This window comes from Nerophis ophidion, linkage group LG18 (assembly GCF_033978795.1).
Source record: "Nerophis ophidion isolate RoL-2023_Sa linkage group LG18, RoL_Noph_v1.0, whole genome shotgun sequence".
NCBI lineage: Eukaryota > Metazoa > Chordata > Actinopteri > Syngnathiformes > Syngnathidae > Nerophis > Nerophis ophidion.
In genome coordinates this window covers 7,611,767-7,632,720 of record NC_084628.1, presented here as the reverse complement: position 1 = coordinate 7,632,720, position 20,954 = coordinate 7,611,767, and the positions used below count along the sequence as shown (strand labels likewise).

The following is a 20,954-nucleotide window of genomic DNA, read 5'->3' as shown; positions in this document are numbered from 1 at the left end:
AAAAGCATGTATTGTCTTTGTGTTATGATGTAAATGAGATGTGGTTGTATTGTATATTAAGTATGTGTGCATGAAAGGGCATATTATGACTTTTCTTAATTTGATTACATGATATGGTATGATTTTATTGTCATAATTTTATTGCATGATTTTTGTATCCCTTTAATTTAGGTAGCCAGGGACTGCAGATGGAAATTAACTATTTAGCTAATCTGGTACAGAACATATCTGTATTTGAGCTTAATGTTTCTGTGCATTGTCCCTTCAAATAAAGACTAAACTAAACTTCACCCTTGCTCCTGATGGGTCATGGTTAGCGCTTTGCGTGGCAGCTCCCGCCATCAGTGTGTGAAGGTGTGTGTGAATGGGTGAATGTGAAAATAGTGTCAAAGCGCTTTGAGTTCATTAAAAAGGTATAAAAGCGCTATACAAGTATAACCCATTTACCATGTCGAAAAAACAACTATGTGTGTTTTTTTCTCTGACTTTTATTTTTGGGAAATTTTAGGGGAGATTATGTATATAAATTACCTTTGAATTGTGTAGTACCTTTTAAATAGCTCACCCAAGTGGAGGGAGTTTGGCTGGAAAAGTTTGATCAGATTTTTTATCACACCTTCTCAGAAGTCTCACTATGATAACTCCCCTGCCTGCTGGAGAAAGTGTGGGAATTCAAACGCAAACCACTACCATGTTTTCTGGGACTGCTCCACCATAAAGGACTATTGGAAAGAGATACACCAAGCAATACTGGATAATTTCAAATGAGAAATACCCCTTGAAAGTAAAACTATGTTTTTTGGACATGCACCTCAGGATTCAATCAATCAATCAATCAATGTTTATTTATATAGCCCCAAATCACAAATGTCTCAAAGGACTGCACAAATCATTACGACTACAACATCCTCGGAAGAACCCACAAAAGGGCAAGGAAAACTCACACCCAGTGGGCAGGGAGAATTCACATCCAGTGGGACGCCAGTGACAATGCTGACTATGAGAAACCTTGGAGAGGACCTCAGATGTGGGCAACCCCCCCCCTCTAGGGGACCGAAAGCAATGGATGTCGAGCGGGTCTAACATGATACTGTGAAAGTTCAATCCATAGTGGCTCCAACACAGCCGCGAGAGTTCAGTTCAAGCGGATCCAAGACAGCAGCGAGAGTCCCGTCCACAGGAGACCATCTCAAGCGGAGGCGGATCAGCAGCGTAGAGATGTCCCCAACCGATACAGGCGAGCGGTCCATCCTGGGTCTCGACTCTGGACAGCCAGTACTTCATCCATGGTCATCGGACCGGACCCCCTCCACAAGGGAGGGGGGGGACTTAGGAGAAAGAAAAGAAGCGGCAGATCAACTGGTCTAAAAAGGAGGTCTATTTAAAGGCTAGAGTATACAAATGAGTTTTAAGGTGAGACTTAAATGCTTCTACTGAGGTAGCATCTCGAACTCCAGAGTACTGGAGCCCGAACGGAAAACGCTCTATAGCCCGCAGACTTTTTTGGGGCTCTAGGAATCACTAATAAGCCGGAGTCTTTTGAACGCAGATTTCTTGCCGGGACATATGGTACAATACAATCGGCAAGATAGGCTGGAGCTAGACCGTGTAGTATTTTATACGTAAGTAGTAAAACCTTAAAGTCACATCTTAAGTGCACAGGAAGCCAGTGCAGGTGAGCCAGTACAGGCGTAATGTGATCAAACTTTCTTGTTCTTGTCAAAAGTCTAGCAGCCGCATTTTGTACCAACTGTAATCTTTTAATGCTAGACATGGGGAGACCCGAAAATAATACGTTACAGTAATCGAGACGAGACGTAACAAACGCATGGATAATGATCTCGGCGTCTTTAGTGGACAAAATGGAGCGAATTTTAGCGATATTACGGAGATGAAAGAAGGCCGTTTTAGTAACGCTTTTAATGGCTGAAGAAAGATAAATAGCTAATGAATATCCTACTGGTGGCTTGTAAAAAGACCATCACTAGGAAATGGATATCCCAGGAGAGCCCAACTTTGAAGCAATGAATGGAAACCACAATGGACATATATAAAATGGAGAAGATAACTGCCTTTATTAATTATAAATTGGAGAAATTTACTTCATGCTGGGAAAACTGAGTCAATTATATCACGCTCCATAAGCCTGACTTAAATCTCTCAAATTAATGTACTTTTTGAAAAAATAAATAGAAAAAAATAAATAATTACTCCCTATATGTGTGTACAGTGGGGCAAAATATTACTTAGTCAGCCACCGATTGTGCAAGTTCTCCCACTTAAAATGATGACATAGGTCTGTAATTTTCATCATAGGTACACTTCAACTGTGAGAGACAGAATGTAAAAAAAAATCCAGGAATTCACATTGTAAGAATTTTAAAGATTTTTTTGTAAATTATGATGGAGAATAAGTATCTGGTCAACCATTCAAAGCTCTCACTGATGGAAGGAGGTTTTGGCTCAAAATCTCACGATACATGGCCCCATTCATTCTTTCCTTAACGTCCTGTCCCTTTAGCAGAAAAACAGCCCCAAAGCATGATGTTTCCACCCCCATGCTTCACAGTAGGTGTGGTGTTTCTTGGGATGCAACTCAGTATTCTTCTTCCTCCAAACACGAAGAGTTGAGTTTATACCAAAAAGTTCTATTTTGGTTTCATCCGACCACATGACATTCTCCCAATCCTCTGCTGTATTGAATTGAATTGAATTGAATTATATTTATATAGCGCTTTTTCTCTAGTGACTCAAAGCGCTTTACATAGTGAAACCCAATAACTAAGTTATATTCAAACCAGTGTGGGTGGCACTGGGAGCATGTGGGTAAAGTGTCTTGCCCAAGGACACAACGGCAGTGACTAGGATGGCGGAAGCGGGAATCAAACCTGCAACCCTCAAGTTGCTGGCACGGCCGCTCTACCAACCGAGCTAAACTGCCCCTGTATCACATGTCGCTTTTTTTTTTTTCAAGTGCTTCACTCTAACTTTCCTCATCCATGAATCTTTCATCCTCGCTCACATTAAAGGGGAAATCGTCGCTTTCTCGGTCCGAATCGCTCTCGCTGCTGGTGGCCGTGATTGTAAACAATGTGAGGATGTGAGGAGCTCCACAACCAGTTGACGTCACGCGCACATCGTCTGCTACTTCCGGTATAGGCAAGGCTTTTTTATTAGCGACCAAAAGTTGTGAATTTTATCGTCGATGTTCTCTACTAAATCCTTTCAGCAAAAATATGGCAATATCGCAAAATGATCAAGTATGACACATAGAATAGACCTGCTATCCCCGTTTAAATAAGAAAATCTCATTTCAGTATGCCTTTAAAAAGGTGGAAAAGCGCTATACATGTATAACCCATTTACCATGTCTAGTAAAAACAACTAATGTGTGTTTTTTTGTTTGACTTTTATTTTTGGGAAATTGTAGGGGAGATCCATTCATTCCTCCATTCATCAAGCCATCCATTTCTACCGCTTATTCCCGTTGGGGTCGCGGAAGATCATGTATGCAAATTACTTTTGAATTGTGTAATACCTTTAAATATTTCAATAAAGTGTGACATGTTGAGGGATTGTTTCTGGCTTGATTGTGTTTACCACTTAATAGTATTGTCAGCGTTAATCCTCCATCCTCTTTACGGCGTGGTGTGTGGTGGTATCCCTGCGCACTTCCACGCTATAGTGCTTCATCAATCACGTTGCTTAAAACATAAAGTGAGTGGAAATGAATACGTATTGACGATGATTAAATTTCGTTGCAATTGAAAATACGCCATGTTTAAAAATTAGAGAATTTGGAAGGTTTTTAAGGACTCCGTGGAGGTCAAGTGTTCGCACCGGCGGAGGGATACATCCGTCCGACAGGCCGGCGTCGCTCGGTTGAGGTTTCCGGGGCAATTCTCCACAGCAATAACGGCCTGCTCCTCCAATAATTACGCGTAGAAAGCTTGAATTCGACTAAAGTCACCCGGGCTGAGTGTTCACTGCGTCGCTACCTTCAATCTCCAATCCACTGCACGACTCTTTTTTCCCCTCATCTTCGCGGAGCTTGAAAAAGTCAAAATGGTGAGTACAGGCCAACGACGTGGTTAGCAGTAGCATTCACATTGATAGCAGAAGCTAACGCCAACATTGGGAATATAAGCTTTAATTCTTAACAAATATCTCACTGGAATCAATATTTTTTTAAATGAATGTTATGAACATGGAATGTGTCTGAAAACGTACTAGACCGCTCGGTAACAGACTGTACTAGTGCGGTGGTTCTCAAATGGGGGTACGCGTACCCCTGGTGGTACTTGAAGGTATGCCAAGGGGTACGTGAGATTTTTTTTGAAATATTCTAAAAAATAGCAACAATTCAAAAAATCCTTTTATAAATGTATTTATTTGTTGATGCCTGAAGTACTGATATAAACCAAAGCTCCTCATCCCACCCCCAATTGTAAGTAATGTAAATAATTCAATGTATATACTATGATGATTAACTTGTGTGATGACTGTATTATGCTGATAGTATAAATTTGTACCATGAATGGATTAACGTGGACCCCGACTTAAACAAGTTGAAGAACTTACTCGGGTGTTTCCATTTAGTGGTCAATTGTACGGAATATGTACTGTAATGTTCAATCTACTAATAAAAACTTCAATCAATCAATTGAAAAATAGCAACAATTCAAAAGTACCTAATAAATATAATTATTGAATAATACTTCAACAAAATTAGAATGCAAGTTCATAAACTGAAAAGAAATGCAACAATGCAATATTCATTGTTGACAGCTAGATTTTTTGCGGACTTGTTCCATAAATATTGATGTTAAAGATGTATTTTTTGTGAAGAAATGTTCATGAACTCAGATATTACTATTACTATCCCCAAAGAGGGCACTTTAAGTTGATGATTACTTCTATGTGTAGAAATCTTTATTTATAGTTGAATCGCTTGTTTATTTTTCAACAAGTTTTTAGTTATTCTTATATCTTTTTTCCAAATAGTTCAAGAAAGACCACTACAAATGAGCAATATTTTGGACTGTTATACAATTTAATAAATCAGAAACTGATGACATAGTGCTGTATTTTACTTCATCTCTTTTTTTCAACCAAAAAGTGCTTTGCTCTGATTAGGGGGTACTTGAATTAAAAAAATGTTCACAGGGGGTACATCACTGAAAAAAGGTTGAGAACCACTGCTTGAAGGTATGCCAAGGGGTACGTGATATATATTTTTTGTTTTAATTCTAAAAATAGCAACAATTCAAAAATCCTTTATAAATATATTTTTTGAATAATACTTCAACAAAATATGAACATAAGTTCATAAACTGTGAAAGAAATGCAACAATGCAATATTTAGTGTTGACAGCTAGATTTTTTGTGGACATGTTCCATAAATGTTGATGTTAAATATTCCTTTTTTTTTGTGAAAAGATGTTTAGAATTAAGTTCATGAATCCAGATGGATCTCTATTACAATCCCCAAAGAGGGCAATTTAAGTCGATGATTACTTCTGTAACCTATTTTTATGGTTTTGCCTCTTCGTGATGGTAAGTTCCTGTTATACAGTATATGCCTTGAGCACTTATTTTGAAGGTGAAAAGAACGGAAATGATGTCATCTTGGAGTGGAGCGGAGTTTTTGAAAACAAACGAAATAAAGTGGTCCTCGAGTAAAACTAGAGCCTCCGTTTTTGAAAACAAACTCCGCTCCACTCCAAGATGACATCATTTCCGTTCTTTTCACCTTCTAAATAAGAGCTCAAGGCATATACTGTATAACAGGAACTTATCATCACAAAGAAGCAAAACCATAAAAATAGGTTACACATCTGTGTAGAAATCTTTATTTTTAATTGAATCATTTGTTTATTTTTCAACTAGTTTTTAGTTATTTTTATATCTTTTTTTTTTACCAAATAGTTCAAGAAAGACCACTACAAATGAGCAATATTTTGCACTGTTATACAGTTTAATAAATCAGAAACTGATTACGTAGTGCTGTATTTTACCTCTCTATCTCTTTTTTTCAACCAAAAATGCTTTGCTCTGATTAGGGGGTACTTGAATTAAAAACAATTTCACAGGGTTACATCACTGAAAAAAGGTCGAGAACCACTGTACTAGTGCAACAATAAGTTGCCATTTTAATCACTTTACAGTGCTTATTATTATTATTATAATCTAATTCATGTTTGTTTGAGGGATTTGTCAATGTGTTTAAAACTCACCACACGCACCTTTTATGTCAATATTTGCACGCGTTTCGTGTTGCTGCGGCGCCATTCATATGATTTTTTTTTTTTTTATGACGGCGTTAGTTTAATCCTTTTATAGCAGGGCTGTCAAACTCATTTTATCCCAGGGGCCGCATGGAGGAAAATCTATTCCCACGCGGGCCAGACTGGTAAAATCATGGCATGATAACTTAGAAATGAAGGCAACTTCAAATTGGTTTTCTTTGGCCAAAAACAGAACAAGCGCATTCTGAAAGTTTAGACATGACAAATAATCATCCTGGCAAAACACTTCAATTTAGTGAAAAACTCTGAGGAAAAAAAATGTTGCCGTTTTCAAAACACCATGAACTATGTCACTGTGTTTTTAGTAAACATTAAACTTGAAGCACTTCCTGTTCAGCATTATCGTGTTAACAACTCATTAAAGACATGTTTGGAAAATCAACCAAGTGTTTCCTTACACCGCCACATTGGTGACATCCGCAACTGCCACAACACATTAATTTACAATCATTCAAATATTACGATGATAAAATAATCAAAACAATGATCAAAATGACACCATGATGGCCAAATTAAAGGTAACATAACTACAAACTTAACCGATGTGAACTTAGTAGATTTGAATATAAAATAAAAGACAAAAAACAACAAATGTAGAAGCACACATTTTTACAATGGAGTTCTGGGTGCACATCTGGGTGCATTTTACTGATTCGTTATTTTTATCTGTTGAGTGGATAATTTATAATTTAAAAAAAGTTATGGTGCGTTGCTACAGCATTAGTCTTGTTGCCAGCCACAATTGACGCCGATTGGAGTAGCGGTAGCCAAGAGGGCACTTAAAGTCAGGTGACACATTATTTTTAAACAGTGTCATGTGTGACGTGGGTTACACTTGAATTGCTATTGCGACATCAAGTGGACACATTTAGAACAGCATTTTCTTTCATTAAAAGAATTGCAGCTCATGTTACACTTAAAGGTATTTTGCAGGCCGTGGGCCGGATTTAACCTGTCTGCGGGCCTGAAACGGACCCCGGGCCGTACGTTTGACACCCCTGCTTTATAGCGAAGCGTGACCGAACAAGAGTGGGCGCGGTGGTTTAAAAAAAGGGGGGTGGGGGTGCTAAGAATAGACCACCGTGCCATGTTATCTTGAAACTCATCCCCTTATTTTTACGAGGCAGGATGCATAAAACAATCTGATCCCTTTACATCCATCCGTTTTCTACCGCTATTTCCCTTTGGGGTCGCTGGTGCCTATCTCAGCTACAATCGGGCGGAAGGCGGCGTACACCCTGGACAAGTCGCCATCTCATCGCAAGGCATCTGATCCGTTTATGATGCATAATTTGGTACCTGCAGCTCTTGCATGGACAAGCAGGGTTAGGGGCTATACTGCATGTGCAACTAGCCTATTGGCCACCACTTGCACAAAATAAGGAACACAGCCCACAGGTAGTTGCAACACGTTGTGAGGTACGATGCACTGGTTAATGATGTTTTCCTCTTTGCACGTCCTGCGCCATGCAATTGAAGCGCATTCTGCTCCTGCTGAATGAGCCTTCATCTATGCCACCCTCCCTCCCCCTGCGTTCAACCAAACCATGCTTGGCGCAGTCGGCTGTCATCATCTGCAGTGCACCCCTCGCAACGCCAAGAACGAGGCTATTTCTACACATTTAAACATTCATCTTGCACAAACTGACACGTGCTGCTCAAACACAAGCTTCTGTAAACGTACACAAAAAAAATGCCCACCGGCTCTTGTTTTTTTTTATCCCCGAACGTCCAAATTGCATCACCCCTCCACTAGGATGACAGTATGCTGAACACATACTCCTCTGCAGTCTTTTTTTTAAACCTGCAACCCCCAAGATGACTCAGTTAAATTGACTTTAGGCTCAAGTCACACCATTTCAGAACAATATAAAGCAATTGAAATGGAAATATTAAGTCTTAAAGCAATATTCTGAGTAGGGCTGGGTGACATAGCCGTTTTTTAATATCTCAATATTTTTAGGCCATATCGCGCGTTACACGATATATATCTCCATATTTTGCCTTAGCCTTGAAAGAACACTTGATGCATATAATCACAGCAGTATGATGATTCTATGTGTCTACATTAAAACATTCTTGTTCATACTGAATTAATACATGCTCTTTTGAAAACTTTCATGCAGAGAAGGAAATCACAACTTAGTCAATTGACCAAAACTGTATTTATTAAACAGTTATTAGCAGGTGACTTTTCAAATTATGTTACATATTAGCAGTAATGCTACTTTTGGTAGCAACGCTTGTGCCCCGCACTTGACAAATTAAAGTTGTCTATTCGACATCTTCCCGCTTGAAGCCGAACCACCGCCAGACGACGGTCCCATGCTGTTTTTCTTGGGAATTATTTCTTCCTTCATTTGTTATTAGATCCGCACCTTTTTTCTCTCGTATTACCACTCGCACGGCTCTGCTAGCATCACAGCTAACGTTACCCATGCTGCTACCTCTCTGCCCGCGAGCGCGTAAGCGTATGTGACGTATGACGTGACGTGTGCGGCTGCTTGTCTGTGAGAAGGAGAGACGGGAAAGAGTGAGAATAGCCTGTAGTGTAATGCCCACAGCTAAAAGCAACTGCGTGTGAACGTAAACCCCGAATATGACGATATAGTCATTTTCTATATCGCACAGAGACAAACCGGCGATGTATTGCGTATCTCGATATATCGCCCAGCCCTAATTTTGAGTCACATTTTAACATTAACTGTTATGATCCGTTGCCCGGATCATGTTTTCTTCTGTTAGTTTGACTTCCTCAGTTCTGTGTTCAGCAGCCCTGGGTTTGTGTTTTAGTTGCCATGACTGCAGATAAAGTTCACCTGCCTCTGATTAGTGTTCAGGACGCTCACCTGCTCCTGGGCACTAATCAGAAACCTATTTATTCCCGTTTCTCGCCACTTCCTTGTTTGCGTTACGCAACACTGACGTTTCATATTTGCTTCCATGCAACCCGTACGCTAAGTATTTTTGTACAATCCTTTGAGTCCTGTCCTTGTGCTAGCAATACACTTTTCGGTCTTTTGTATTTTTGCATGATTTCATGGACAATAAATCATTGCCTCACCTGCACGTCGCCTCTGGAGTTCCTGCTGCATCTTGGGAGAACGGCCCCCGCAGTAAATTGCGACGCAGTCGTTACATTAACCGTCATATGAATGTAAAACGAAGTTAACAGCTGCTTTAGTTAGTTTTAGTGTATTATTTATTTGTTCAGTGGTCAACAAAATAAACAAACAGTTTTACATTCATAAATTGACAATTTTACAGACCTAAATGGTTTAGGCTGAAGTTGAGCACTTTCGGCAACCCGAAATGTTAAAAGAGCCATATTGGACATATACTGTAGATGTGTGTCCAAATTAAAGGAAACAGCAGGCTGTCTTCTTTAATGGATTTTTCTGCAATCTTTGGCAAGCTAGGTAACGTGGCACACAACGAATTATCTGAAATGCAGCCAATAATACATACAGATAATGTGTCTTGAGACATGCAAAACTAAATTTTATACAAAGAGGATAAAAGTAAAGGGTATTAGTATCAACACGGCGACTTACACAGCAGTGCTGTCCGGACGCGCCCTTCCCCTCGCGCTCTTACAATATATGTCACAATGTATGAATAGGCAATAAGTTGTCTGCTCCCAAAAGTGGACTCTTCTTCTGCCTTCTCCTTCCTGGACTCTGGTTGTCCTTCAGACCTCGGCAAAGAAGCCACGTCAACAGTGGCAAGAATGTGGGCAATAAGATTGAATGTGCGTAGACATGAACTTGGACCCAGTTTCAACTAAAACTCAGAACATATGATTAGTTTTACAGCCTTTTCAAATATATCTATACTAAACATTTCTTAATCACTTTATCCTTCATTATCTTAATTATATCCCAACATAATATATCCCCTGCGATGAGGTGGCGACTTGTCCAGGGTGTATGCCGCCTTCCGCCCGATTGTAGCTGAGATAGGCACCAGCGACCCCAAAAGGGAATAAGCGGTAGGAAATGGATGGATGGATGGATAATATATCCCAACAAGCTCAAATATACCTACAAATGAGGCGTAATGATGCAATATGTACATACAGCTAGCCTAAATAGCATGTTAGCATTGACTAGCTTGCTGTCATGCACTGACCTAATATGCCTGATTGGCACTCCAACAAGTCAATAACATCAACAAAGCGCACCTTTGTGCATTCACTCACAGCATAAAAATTTTGGGTGGACATATAACTATGGAAACTATAAATACAATTTTGTGAGTGTTGTTTGCAATTATTAATTAAATAGTAGAGTTTACATGCAGTTGCATGTAAACGCCACATGGCAGTAGCGTATAGACCAGGGGTAGGGAACTTATGGCTTTAGAGCCAGATGTGGCTCTTTTGATGACTGCACCTGGCTCTCAGATAAATATTAGCTGACATTGCATAACACAGTAATGAATAATTCCGCTGGTAATCAGTGTCAAAAATAACGTTCAAAATATAAAACATTCTCATGCATTTTAATCCATTCACCCGGTTTCTACCGCACCTGTTCAAGAAGTCGCATTAATGGTAAGAAGTATTTTATTTATTGTTGGTTAGTTTCAGAATAACAATGTTATTAACAAGAATAAGAGACTTATTTTGCTCTAAAAATGTTGGTCTTACTTAAAAATGGACGCATATAGTTGTGTTCAGTCTTAAAAAAAATATATTATATGGCTCTCACGGAAATACTTTTTAAAATATTTGGCTTGTATGGCCAGCGCCCCCCGCGACCCCAGAAGGGAAAAAGCGGCAGGAAATGGATGGATGGATGGGCTCTCTCAGCCAAAAAGGATCCCTACCCCTGGTATAGACTATGATGTGCTGCCTTGGTTGGAAGTAGCCTTTTCCATAATGTCGAACGTGACAGTCTAGTCTTATATTGCGCCTTACAAAGTGTTTATATTGTAAGTATTGTACTTATAACTTAAACTAGCTGTTTGATTGGATTATCAAGACCAGATTTAGATATCTAAATGAATGTATTAGCTGTTGAGCTGTGCTAGCTGTTATAAATACTAACTGTGTTTTTGTAGGATATCCCCAGGCTGTATGTTAATCAAACATTGTCTATTTGTCTTCCCCATTTTGTAAATATTAGCAGTGTGGTGTTTTAGGAATGTATGTTCATTACACATTTCGTCAAGACTTAGCCCTTTTTTGTGTTGTTCTAAAGCAGGGGTCGACAAACCGTCGATTGCGATCGAGTCGATCTTTGGGGCTCTACAGGTCGATTGAAAATCTATTAGAAAAAGATAGGTATAATTTTTTACCATTAACAAGTGTACCCTTGACAGATAATTTGCAGGGGTTTGGCTTCATATTGCTGCATGACAATGTTTTAACATTCTCTATTAATTAATAAAATGTTATATTCAGCATGATAATATTTATGTAATCGTTTACTTGACCAGAACATGTTATTAAACAATTTACACAATATTTCAGCCAGCCAGACATACCCCCAACCCCATATTCCTAAACTGATGTACTAGCATGTCTTTAGGTGCAAATATCACAGAATAACATTTCAAAAATTCTCTGACAAAGCATGATCATAATGTAGGACATTTTAATTTTTTTAATGTCAGGCTTTCCCATAAATTGCCAAAATACTTGTGGTGTGGGGGCGTGGTTAGGGGTGTGGTCGATATGACATAATCGCATGGTTTGCAATGGTGCATATACTTTAAAAAGGGTTGTGAATACAAGTTTAAACAAATATGTTAACTATAGTATTAACATATTTTTCTTACAGAATATTGTTTTGTTGTATTTTGAAATTGTTGCTGTTGTTGATAATTTTTTAAAAATTTATTTAGATTTCTCAAATCCTTTAAGCCACTTTCTGTAGTAAAAACCTTTGGCAACAAAACTAGCATCTATTTCTGGTGTTACTGGCGACTGTACTCGTGTTTAGAGACTCTGTTTGGATTCTGTTGCGCTATTACTGTAAGCGAGCTGCAGAGCCTGACGTTACACCTGCTTCGCCTTGCTGGGAGCCTCTCTCTCATTAAAAACCTCCAGTGTCATCTTAAATTGTGAAGATCGCTGTCCGCGGGTATATCTCAAATATATTAAAGTACGCCCACAGACAGCCCCGTGCATATGGCTGGTGTTATTGTGTACTTTAGGGTGTTATGATGGTCATTTTTCCCATGGTCTTTGAACACACCGTGTCGGCGGTAAATGAGCAAGTGTTGTGTCTGGATTGAAACATGGAGACAGACGTGTGAGCACGCTAGAAATACTTGCTGGAATTAGGCCTGATGTTAACATAAAATGAGTGTCCGACTGTTTTCTCCTGGATGCTACAAGACATTATATTACTTTATTTTTTTAGGTGTGGCAGCAAACATGAAGCCCTTACATTAAAGAAAAATCCTAAACCTAGTTAAACTGAATGTATACTGAAGTGCTTTTATTTTGAAGATGGAAAAGTGTGATTGTTTTGAGAAAGTGTCTTGACATGATTTGATGTCAGATCGACTGCAATAAAACAAGTTTAATTTCGACATTCTGACGACCGTATTTAATTTCTGTTGATTCTTTGTCATCTTACTTACTAAATCAATCACAGTAACAATCTAAATGTTATGTTATCACTGCACCTTAACCATAATCTGAACACGAAAGTGAAGCACTACCCACCTCTAGAACGACACGCGCAGCAGGCATTTTGTGCAGGGAAGATGTTTTTTCTCACGCCAAAAAAATATTCCTTTCGTGTCCGGAGAACAAAGTGTTATGGCTTTAAACCTTATATTTCCGTAGTGTATCCTTTTCTTTGTCCATTTCTGCTCACTAGTGGCTCATCAGTAGCAATTGAACTGCAGCCAAGTTCCCCGGCTATGGTACAACATATTAGTGTTTCCCCCAGAAAATGATTACTAGATGCTTCACAGTAGGTATAGTGTTCTTGGGACGCAACTCAGTATTCTTCTTCCTCCAAACACGACGAGTTGAGTTAATACCAAAAAGTTCTATTTTGGTTTTATCTGACCACTTGACATACTCCCAATCCTCTGCTGTATCATCCATGTACCCATTTTGGTAGAAACTCAACTCGTCGTGTTTGGAGGAAGAAGAATCCTGAGTTGCATCCCAAGAACACCATACCTACTGTGAAGCATGGGGGTGGAAACATCATGCTCTGGGGTCGTTTTTCTGCTAAGGGGACAGGACGATTGATCCGTGTTAAAGAAAGAAAGAATGAATGGGGCCGTGTATTCTGAGATTTTGAGCCAAAACCTCCTTCCATCAGTGAGAGCTTTGAATGGTTGACAAAATACTTATTTTCCACCATAATTTACAAATAAATTCTTTAAAGTTCCTACAATGTGAATTCCTGAATATTTTTTTTCACATTCTATCTCTCACAGTTGAAGTGTACCTATGATGAAAATTACAGACCTCTGTCATTTTAAGTGGGAGAACTTAAAATATATATATATATATATATATATATATTCATACATACACACACACATGCACGTGCGCACAGGAGTAGGTCTTGCTTCAGTTCATGGCTGGGCTGGAAAAGGTTGTTTCCTCACCGGTCCCAGTGCACCGTAGGTGCACTTTGAGATTTATATACCGATTGAAATTTCATGTTATATTTATATCAGGAACATTGGACATCATTGCATCTAGAGCTAAAAGACTTAACACACTGTCCGTCAATCAACAGGTAGCAATGACAACTACACAATAATGACAACAAACTAACAGTGTTATCATGAAATATCAATTTTAAAAAAGGTTAGCGGCTGTGATCGTCAGTGTGCCACATAAGCGACCCTATTCCGGTCTCGCTAATTATAGCAGGTGTGTGTATTTCGGGTCGTGGAGTATTTATACCCGGCTCTCATCACACTTGAGCAGCTTTAAGTGGACACTCTTGACTTGGACAGACTGGCACCCTTGTGAAGTCTTACTCAAAGGGTAACATGTCAGAGGAAGTCAAATATAGGAGTGTGATTACATCAGGATCACAATTTCATGCTTTTAATTGTTATTAGGGCGGAGTACTAATACTAATGTATTAATTCAGTTGGTGAAGTTAAATCATGTGTCAGCATTATCATTTAGTTTGATCATAGATGATAGTAATGTTATATAACATCAACTGGATTTTGTCTCACTTGCAACAACATAACCTACCCGTAAATACAATTACAAATAATTATTTTAAAATTATTAATTATATTCTAATTATATTTTAAAACGGTATCCAAAATGTTTTCTTTGCTGCATTCGTGATGTACATGTACACAAAGGTATTAGTTGTTTCTAATGTTTCACGCACTTCCCAGTATGATGCAGCTTGTAAAGTTGTACCTAATGATTACTAGACCTGGGGAATTTCCGCAACATTTAACAAACACGTAAAATCTTTTCAGAGAAGGCAATTGTTGTTTAAATAAAATGCCAAAGGTGTCATCATTGTTTTCTTCTGTCAACAGGCAGACCAGCTGACCGAGGAGCAGATTGCCGGTGCGTACAATAGCGTAGCGGCAGAGGTGACACAGAGACAAACAGCTGCAGAAAATAAACGTGTAAATTGTGTGGTTTTCGTTTTACATCTTTTATCTGCAGCAAGGTTCTGAGTCAATTTTCTCACATAAGCATATTTATTTTGGACTCTGCTGCTTTGAAATCACTAGTGATTTTTACTCCGGCAACTTTCCAAAATCCAGCCTGCTTTATTTTTATAAGCCTTTTTAAAGGCTGAATGAGTCACACACACACACACACACACACACACACACACACACACACACACACACACACTGCTGCTGCTTAACTTTGTTTCTGTGTGTCCCTACTGCCCAAGTGAGTTTTTCTGTGTCATCGGGACCCAAACTGAGTTATTTCCATAACTGTGCAGAGTTCAAGGAGGCTTTCTCGCTGTTCGACAAGGACGGCGATGGTACCATCACGACCAAGGAGCTCGGCACCGTCATGCGCTCTCTAGGCCAGAACCCCACTGAGGCGGAGCTGCAGGACATGATCAATGAGGTCGATGCTGACGGTAAGGAAGATGGCACAAACAAACTTGAAGATTTTGTTTTATTTTAAAACATTGAGTGACTTTGTCAACCTTTTACACTCACAACTCCTGCAACTTCCCCGCCAAAAAAAAAAGCAAGTGCAACACATGCTTAAAGAATGTTTTGGAAAATTACATTTGTGTGGCTTGTTAGGTAACGGGACAATCGATTTCCCCGAGTTCCTGACAATGATGGCGAGGAAGATGAAGGACACAGACAGCGAGGAGGAGATCAGAGAAGCATTCAGAGTCTTTGACAAGGTCTGGAACATTGTGAAACGATAACATCCGTTCCCCTTTTTTGGCCCGATTTGTTTGTTGTCTCCTTGTGATGCCTTGTGATTTTGGAAGACTACTAAAGCTCATATTTCTAGTTTCACAAAAGTTTGTGTCCTCTGTTATGTATTTTGTTTTCTTCAGCCTCTATATTAGCCTCCACAGTTCCCAGGTCTTTCTTTAACATGTTTAGCATGTTTTGGGGAAAATACCCCAAGAATCAGTAATAACAGCACACTAAGCCTCTCTAAACAGCCGTGTTCAGAGCAGCCAGTTTTGTTGCAATACAGGTTTTACACAAACCGCTCATCTTCACTCCAGCCAAAGTTCTTAAACCTAAAAGTACTGGCCAAGAATCGTGAATAAGATTACTTCGCCTTGCTCTAATGTCAAATCTGTGCATCCAATAATACTGCCTGATAGTGGTTCAGTGTAGTCCTTTACAAGAAAAGAAAATGGTGGATCTTTGCTTAAGGAGCTTTTACAAAACCTAAAAGCAGTGAAGTTGGCATGTTGTGTAAATGGTAAATAAGAACAGAATGCAAGGATTTGCAACTTATATTCAATTGAATACACTGCAAAGACAAGATACTTAACTTTTGAACTGGTGAATTTTATTTTTTGCAAATATGAGCTCATTTGGAATTGGATGCCTGCAACATGTTTCAAAAAAGCTTGCACAAGTGGCAAAAAACGCTGAAAAAGTTGAGCAATGCTCATCAAACACTCTTTTGGAACATCCCACAGGTGAACAGGCTAATTGGAAACAGGTGGGTGCCATGATTGGGTATAAAAGCAGCTTCCATGAAATGCTCAGTCATTCACAAACAAGGTTGGGGCCAGGGTCACAACTTTGTCTGTGAACAGTTCAAGAACAACATTTCTGAACGTGCTATTGCAAGGAATTTAGGGATTTCACCATCTAAGGACCATAGTATCATCAAAAGGTTCAGAGAATCTGGAGAAATCACTGCACGTAAGTGGCAAGGCGGAAAACTAACATTGAATGCCCTTGACCTTCGATCCCTCAGGCGGTACTGCGTCAAAAACTGAGATCAGTGTGTTAAGGATATTACCACATGGGCTCAGGAACACTTAGGAAAAAAAAATGACAGTAATTACAGTTTGTCGCTTCATCTTTAAGGGCAACTTAAAACTACTATGCGAAGCAAAAGCCTTTTATCAACACACAGAAATGCAGCCGGCTTTGCTGGGCCCGAGCTCATGTAAGATGGACTGATACAAAGTGGAAAAGTGTTCTGTGGTCTGACGAGTCCACATCTAAAATTGTTTTTGGAAACTGTGGACGTGGTGTCCTCCAGATCAAAGAGGAAGAGAACCATCCGGACTGTTCTTGGCGCAAAGTTCAAAAGCCAGCATCTGTGATGGTATGGGGGTGTATTAGTGCCCAAGGCATGGGTAACTTACACCATTAATGCTGAAAGGTACATACAGGTTTCGGAGCAACAAATGTCTTTTTCATGCACGCCCCTGCTTATTTCAGCAAGACAATGCCAAGCCACATTCTTCGTATATGTTACAACAGCGTGGCTTCGTAGTAAAAGAGTGCGGGTACTAGACTGGCCTGCCTGTAGTCCAGACCTGTCTCCCATTGAAAATGTGTGGCGCATTATGAAGCGTAAAATACGACAACGGAGACCCCGGACTGTTGAACAATTTAAGCTGTCCATCAAGCAAGAATTGGAATGAATTCCACCTGAAAAGCTTAAAAAAATGGTCTCCTCAGTTCCCAAATGTTTACTGTATGTTGTTAAAAGGAAAGGCCATGTAACACAGTGGTAAAAATGCCCCCTTTGCCAACCTTTTTGCAATCTGTTGATGCCATTAAATTATAAGTGCTTATTTAAAAAAAAAAAAAACATTTGTTTCTCAGTTTGAGCATTTAAATATCTTTTCTTTGCAGTCTATTCAATTGAATATAAGTTGAAAAGGATTTGAAAGTCATTGTATTTTGTTTTTATTTACGAATTACACAACGTGCTAACTTCACAGGTTTTGAGCTTGTAAGTCATGAACAATGTTTAATATTTCTTCTGCCAAGAATGTAACTTGATTTATTTTTCTAAAACAATTTTTATTACAACTTGGTTCAGAGATTGCAGTGTGTGTTTAAGTTATATAAAATTTTGATATTGTTACACCTGTGTTGGACACAAACTGCCTTAATGCAATGACTGTTGGTTTTGTGCCCCCCCTGCAGGACGGTAACGGCTACATTAGCGCGGCAGAGCTACGGCACGTCATGACAAATCTAGGAGAGAAACTCACCGACGAAGAGGTGGACGAAATGATTCGCGAGGCTGACATTGACGGCGATGGTCAGGTTAACTATGAGGGTGAGATGTTTTCTACATTGCAACTGCACAATGTGGCTTCCAGCTGTTGGTTAAACTGTTGATTTATTTATTTTTTTTGTCCATCAGAATTCGTCCAGATGATGACCGCCAAGTGAAGACAATGCAGAATGTTCTCTTTAACGTTGCTTGTCCTCTTAAGATCACTGTCTTTAAGAACAAAAAGGAACACCCCCCTCTTGACTCCCCCAAACAAAACAAAATTAATACTTGTAGAATTCGGCCAATTGTGCTTAAAACATTTGAATACTTCTGTGGTATTTGCTAAGCATATACCTACAGATTAATCCCTGAAGAAGTTAATGGACCAAGCTTTAAGAAGGCCAAAGAGCTTTTACTTCCGACCAAGATTCTGCCGAGTCACCCGGCTCATGAATAATTTAGAGGAAAGGGCAGCACTGCCACGTCAAGGGGGGGAGGGGATGGGAACCGATGCCACCGATCATTTTGGAGAAGTTGGCTATTTAAATCTTTCTGCTTCCGCAAAGAATCTTGCCTCTCTACTAGCATCAGTGGTGATTCTCTACCAATTTGAGTACTCTTCTTGCATGCAGCCGTTCTGTGGTGGTCTCCTGTCTGACAAGGTGGTTCTGATCCCATCAGAGGTAGTGGTCAGATTGTGTACACAGTGAAGGTATATACATCCATATAGCTATATATCTGTAAAAAAATATGTGTCACTATTGGTTATTTCAAAAGCAACTAGTCCGTGGTGTTTATTGGTGCTTGGTTGGAAAGTTTGGTTTAGAAGATTGATTCTCCCTAGTGGGATGTCCTGTTGTTTTAAGTGAGTTGGATTACGTTGCCGGGGCAACTGAGCGGAGACGCTAGTGTGATGTGTTGCTTGAGGCCGATTGTTGTGAAGACGCACTGGGGGACTGCTGTTAATACATTTGTTCTGCAAACATAAAATATTGACGTAGTGCTTTATAAATGTGTTCTCAAATATTAATGTATTGACTAAAAAACTTTGGTCACAAAATATATCTCACTCTATATACAGTATATATTGGTGTGTCGTAAAGTTTGCATTGCCTGTTGTCGTGGTAAATAGCTTGTGCTCTGTTTTCTTTTTGGTTTTGAAATGTGCCATAATGCTCCCAATACGCCTCAACTTTCTTGCAAGATTATAGTTCATTATTTAAAAAATAAAATGAAAAAAGATACAGATTATTGAACGTTGACATGTTAAAATATATACTATGTTTGCACTTTGGTCTAAACCATGTGGCTATATTGTTTTTAAAGAAGAAACCAAATTGGACTGTTGCTACTGCAATAACGACTTGTGTGTTTTCACTAATTTCTCGTCCTTGTTGGCTGTCCCATCTTAGGTTTGTCGTCCAGTCTTTCAACCCCGAATCTGCTTGCTTGTTTTACTGAACACGATACATATATACCGTACTGTATATTTACAAATACCTAATGTAAGTTGGCCTGTTAAGAACGATTATAGTGAGCTTGAGAAAGGGGTTGTAGCAATTCGTTTGGTTGGGAGTTTTTCCAAAAGAAACCCTTTGGAAGAGATGAATACCACTCTCTGCGTTTGATTATGAAATGAAAAAAATAATGGACTGTCAGCTTCTGATGATAGTGTCTCAAATATGTAAAGATGTTATATATATTTTCCATAAATCAATAAACTGAATGAGCTTTACTTCACCCGGATCTCCATGTCATACTTGCACAATCTGCTCGACCACTTGAACATCTAAATGCCTCACCTCAGATGAATTTTTGTTACAAATAGTCAACAGGGTCCTAAGAAATGCAACCTACCCGGAGTGTACATAAATACAGTGGAGCAAAAAAGTATTTAGTCAGCCACCGAAAGTCCAAGTTCTCCCCCTTAAAATGATGACAGAGGTCTGTCATTTTTATCATAGGTACACTTCAACTGTGAGAGACAGAATGTGAAAAAAAATCCAGGAGTTCACATTGTAGGAATTTTAAGGAATTTATTTGTAAATTATGGTGGAAAATAAGTATTTGGTCAACCATTCAAAGCTCTCACTGATGGAAGGAGGTTTTGGCTCAAAATCTCACGATGCATGGCCCCATTCGTTCTTTCCTTAACACCGATCAATCGTCCTGTCCCCTTAGCAGAAAAACAGCCCCAAAAGCATGATGTTTCCACCCCCATGCTTCACAGTAGGTATGGTGTTCTTGGGATGCAACTCAGTATTCTTCTTCCTCCAAACACGACGAGTTGAGTTTATACCAAAAAGTTATATTTTGGTTTCATCTGACCACATGACATACTCCCAATCCTCTGCTGTATCATCCATGTATCCATTTTGGTATAAACTCGCCGTGTTTGGAGGAAGAAGAATACTGAGTTGCATCTCAAGAACACCAGACCTACTGTGAAGCATGGGGGTGCAAACATGCTTTGGGGCTGTTTTTCTGCTAAGGGGACAGGGCGATTGATCCGTGTTAAGGAAAGAATGAATGGGGCCATGTATCGTGAGATTTTGAGCCAAAACCTCCATCCATCAGTGAGAGCTTTGAATGGTTGACCAAATACTTATTTTCCACCATAATTTACAAATAAATTCTTTAAAAATCGTACAATTAAAATTCCTGGATTTTTTTCACATTCTGTCTCTCACAGTTGAATTGTACCTATGATGAAAATTACAGACCTCTGTCATCATTTTAAGCGGGAGAACTTGCACAATCGGTGGCTGACTAAATACTTATTTGCCCCACTGTAGGTGACTTAGGTGCAAATATTGCTTCAAGAAAAAAACAGAAGAATAAATCTGCAGTTAACTGGTTAGACATTTTTGTTTTTATCTGATAAAGTATAAAATGAACCATAGTAAGCTAAAAATAATTAACATTACAGCAATGACATTGAATGCTTTTTCCCCGCCAGTGGATTTTGTCGACCATCCGGAAGGGAGTCAATG

General features: G+C 39.2%; 1 protein-coding gene across 1 annotated transcript; it reads left to right on the top strand.

Moving 5' to 3' along the window:
- Positions 1-3,850: 3,850 nt before the first annotated feature.
- calm3a (calmodulin 3a (phosphorylase kinase, delta)) lies at positions 3,851-19,701 on the top strand. The gene is made up of 6 exons (XM_061878645.1): positions 3,851-4,068; positions 14,802-14,832; positions 15,227-15,370; positions 15,543-15,649; positions 17,886-18,021; positions 18,109-19,701. The coding sequence occupies exons 1-6, from the start codon at positions 4,066-4,068 to the stop codon at positions 18,135-18,137; spliced, it is 450 nt and encodes a 149-aa protein (XP_061734629.1). The 5' UTR covers positions 3,851-4,065; the 3' UTR covers positions 18,138-19,701.
- The last annotated feature ends 1,253 nt before the right edge of the window (positions 19,702-20,954 follow it).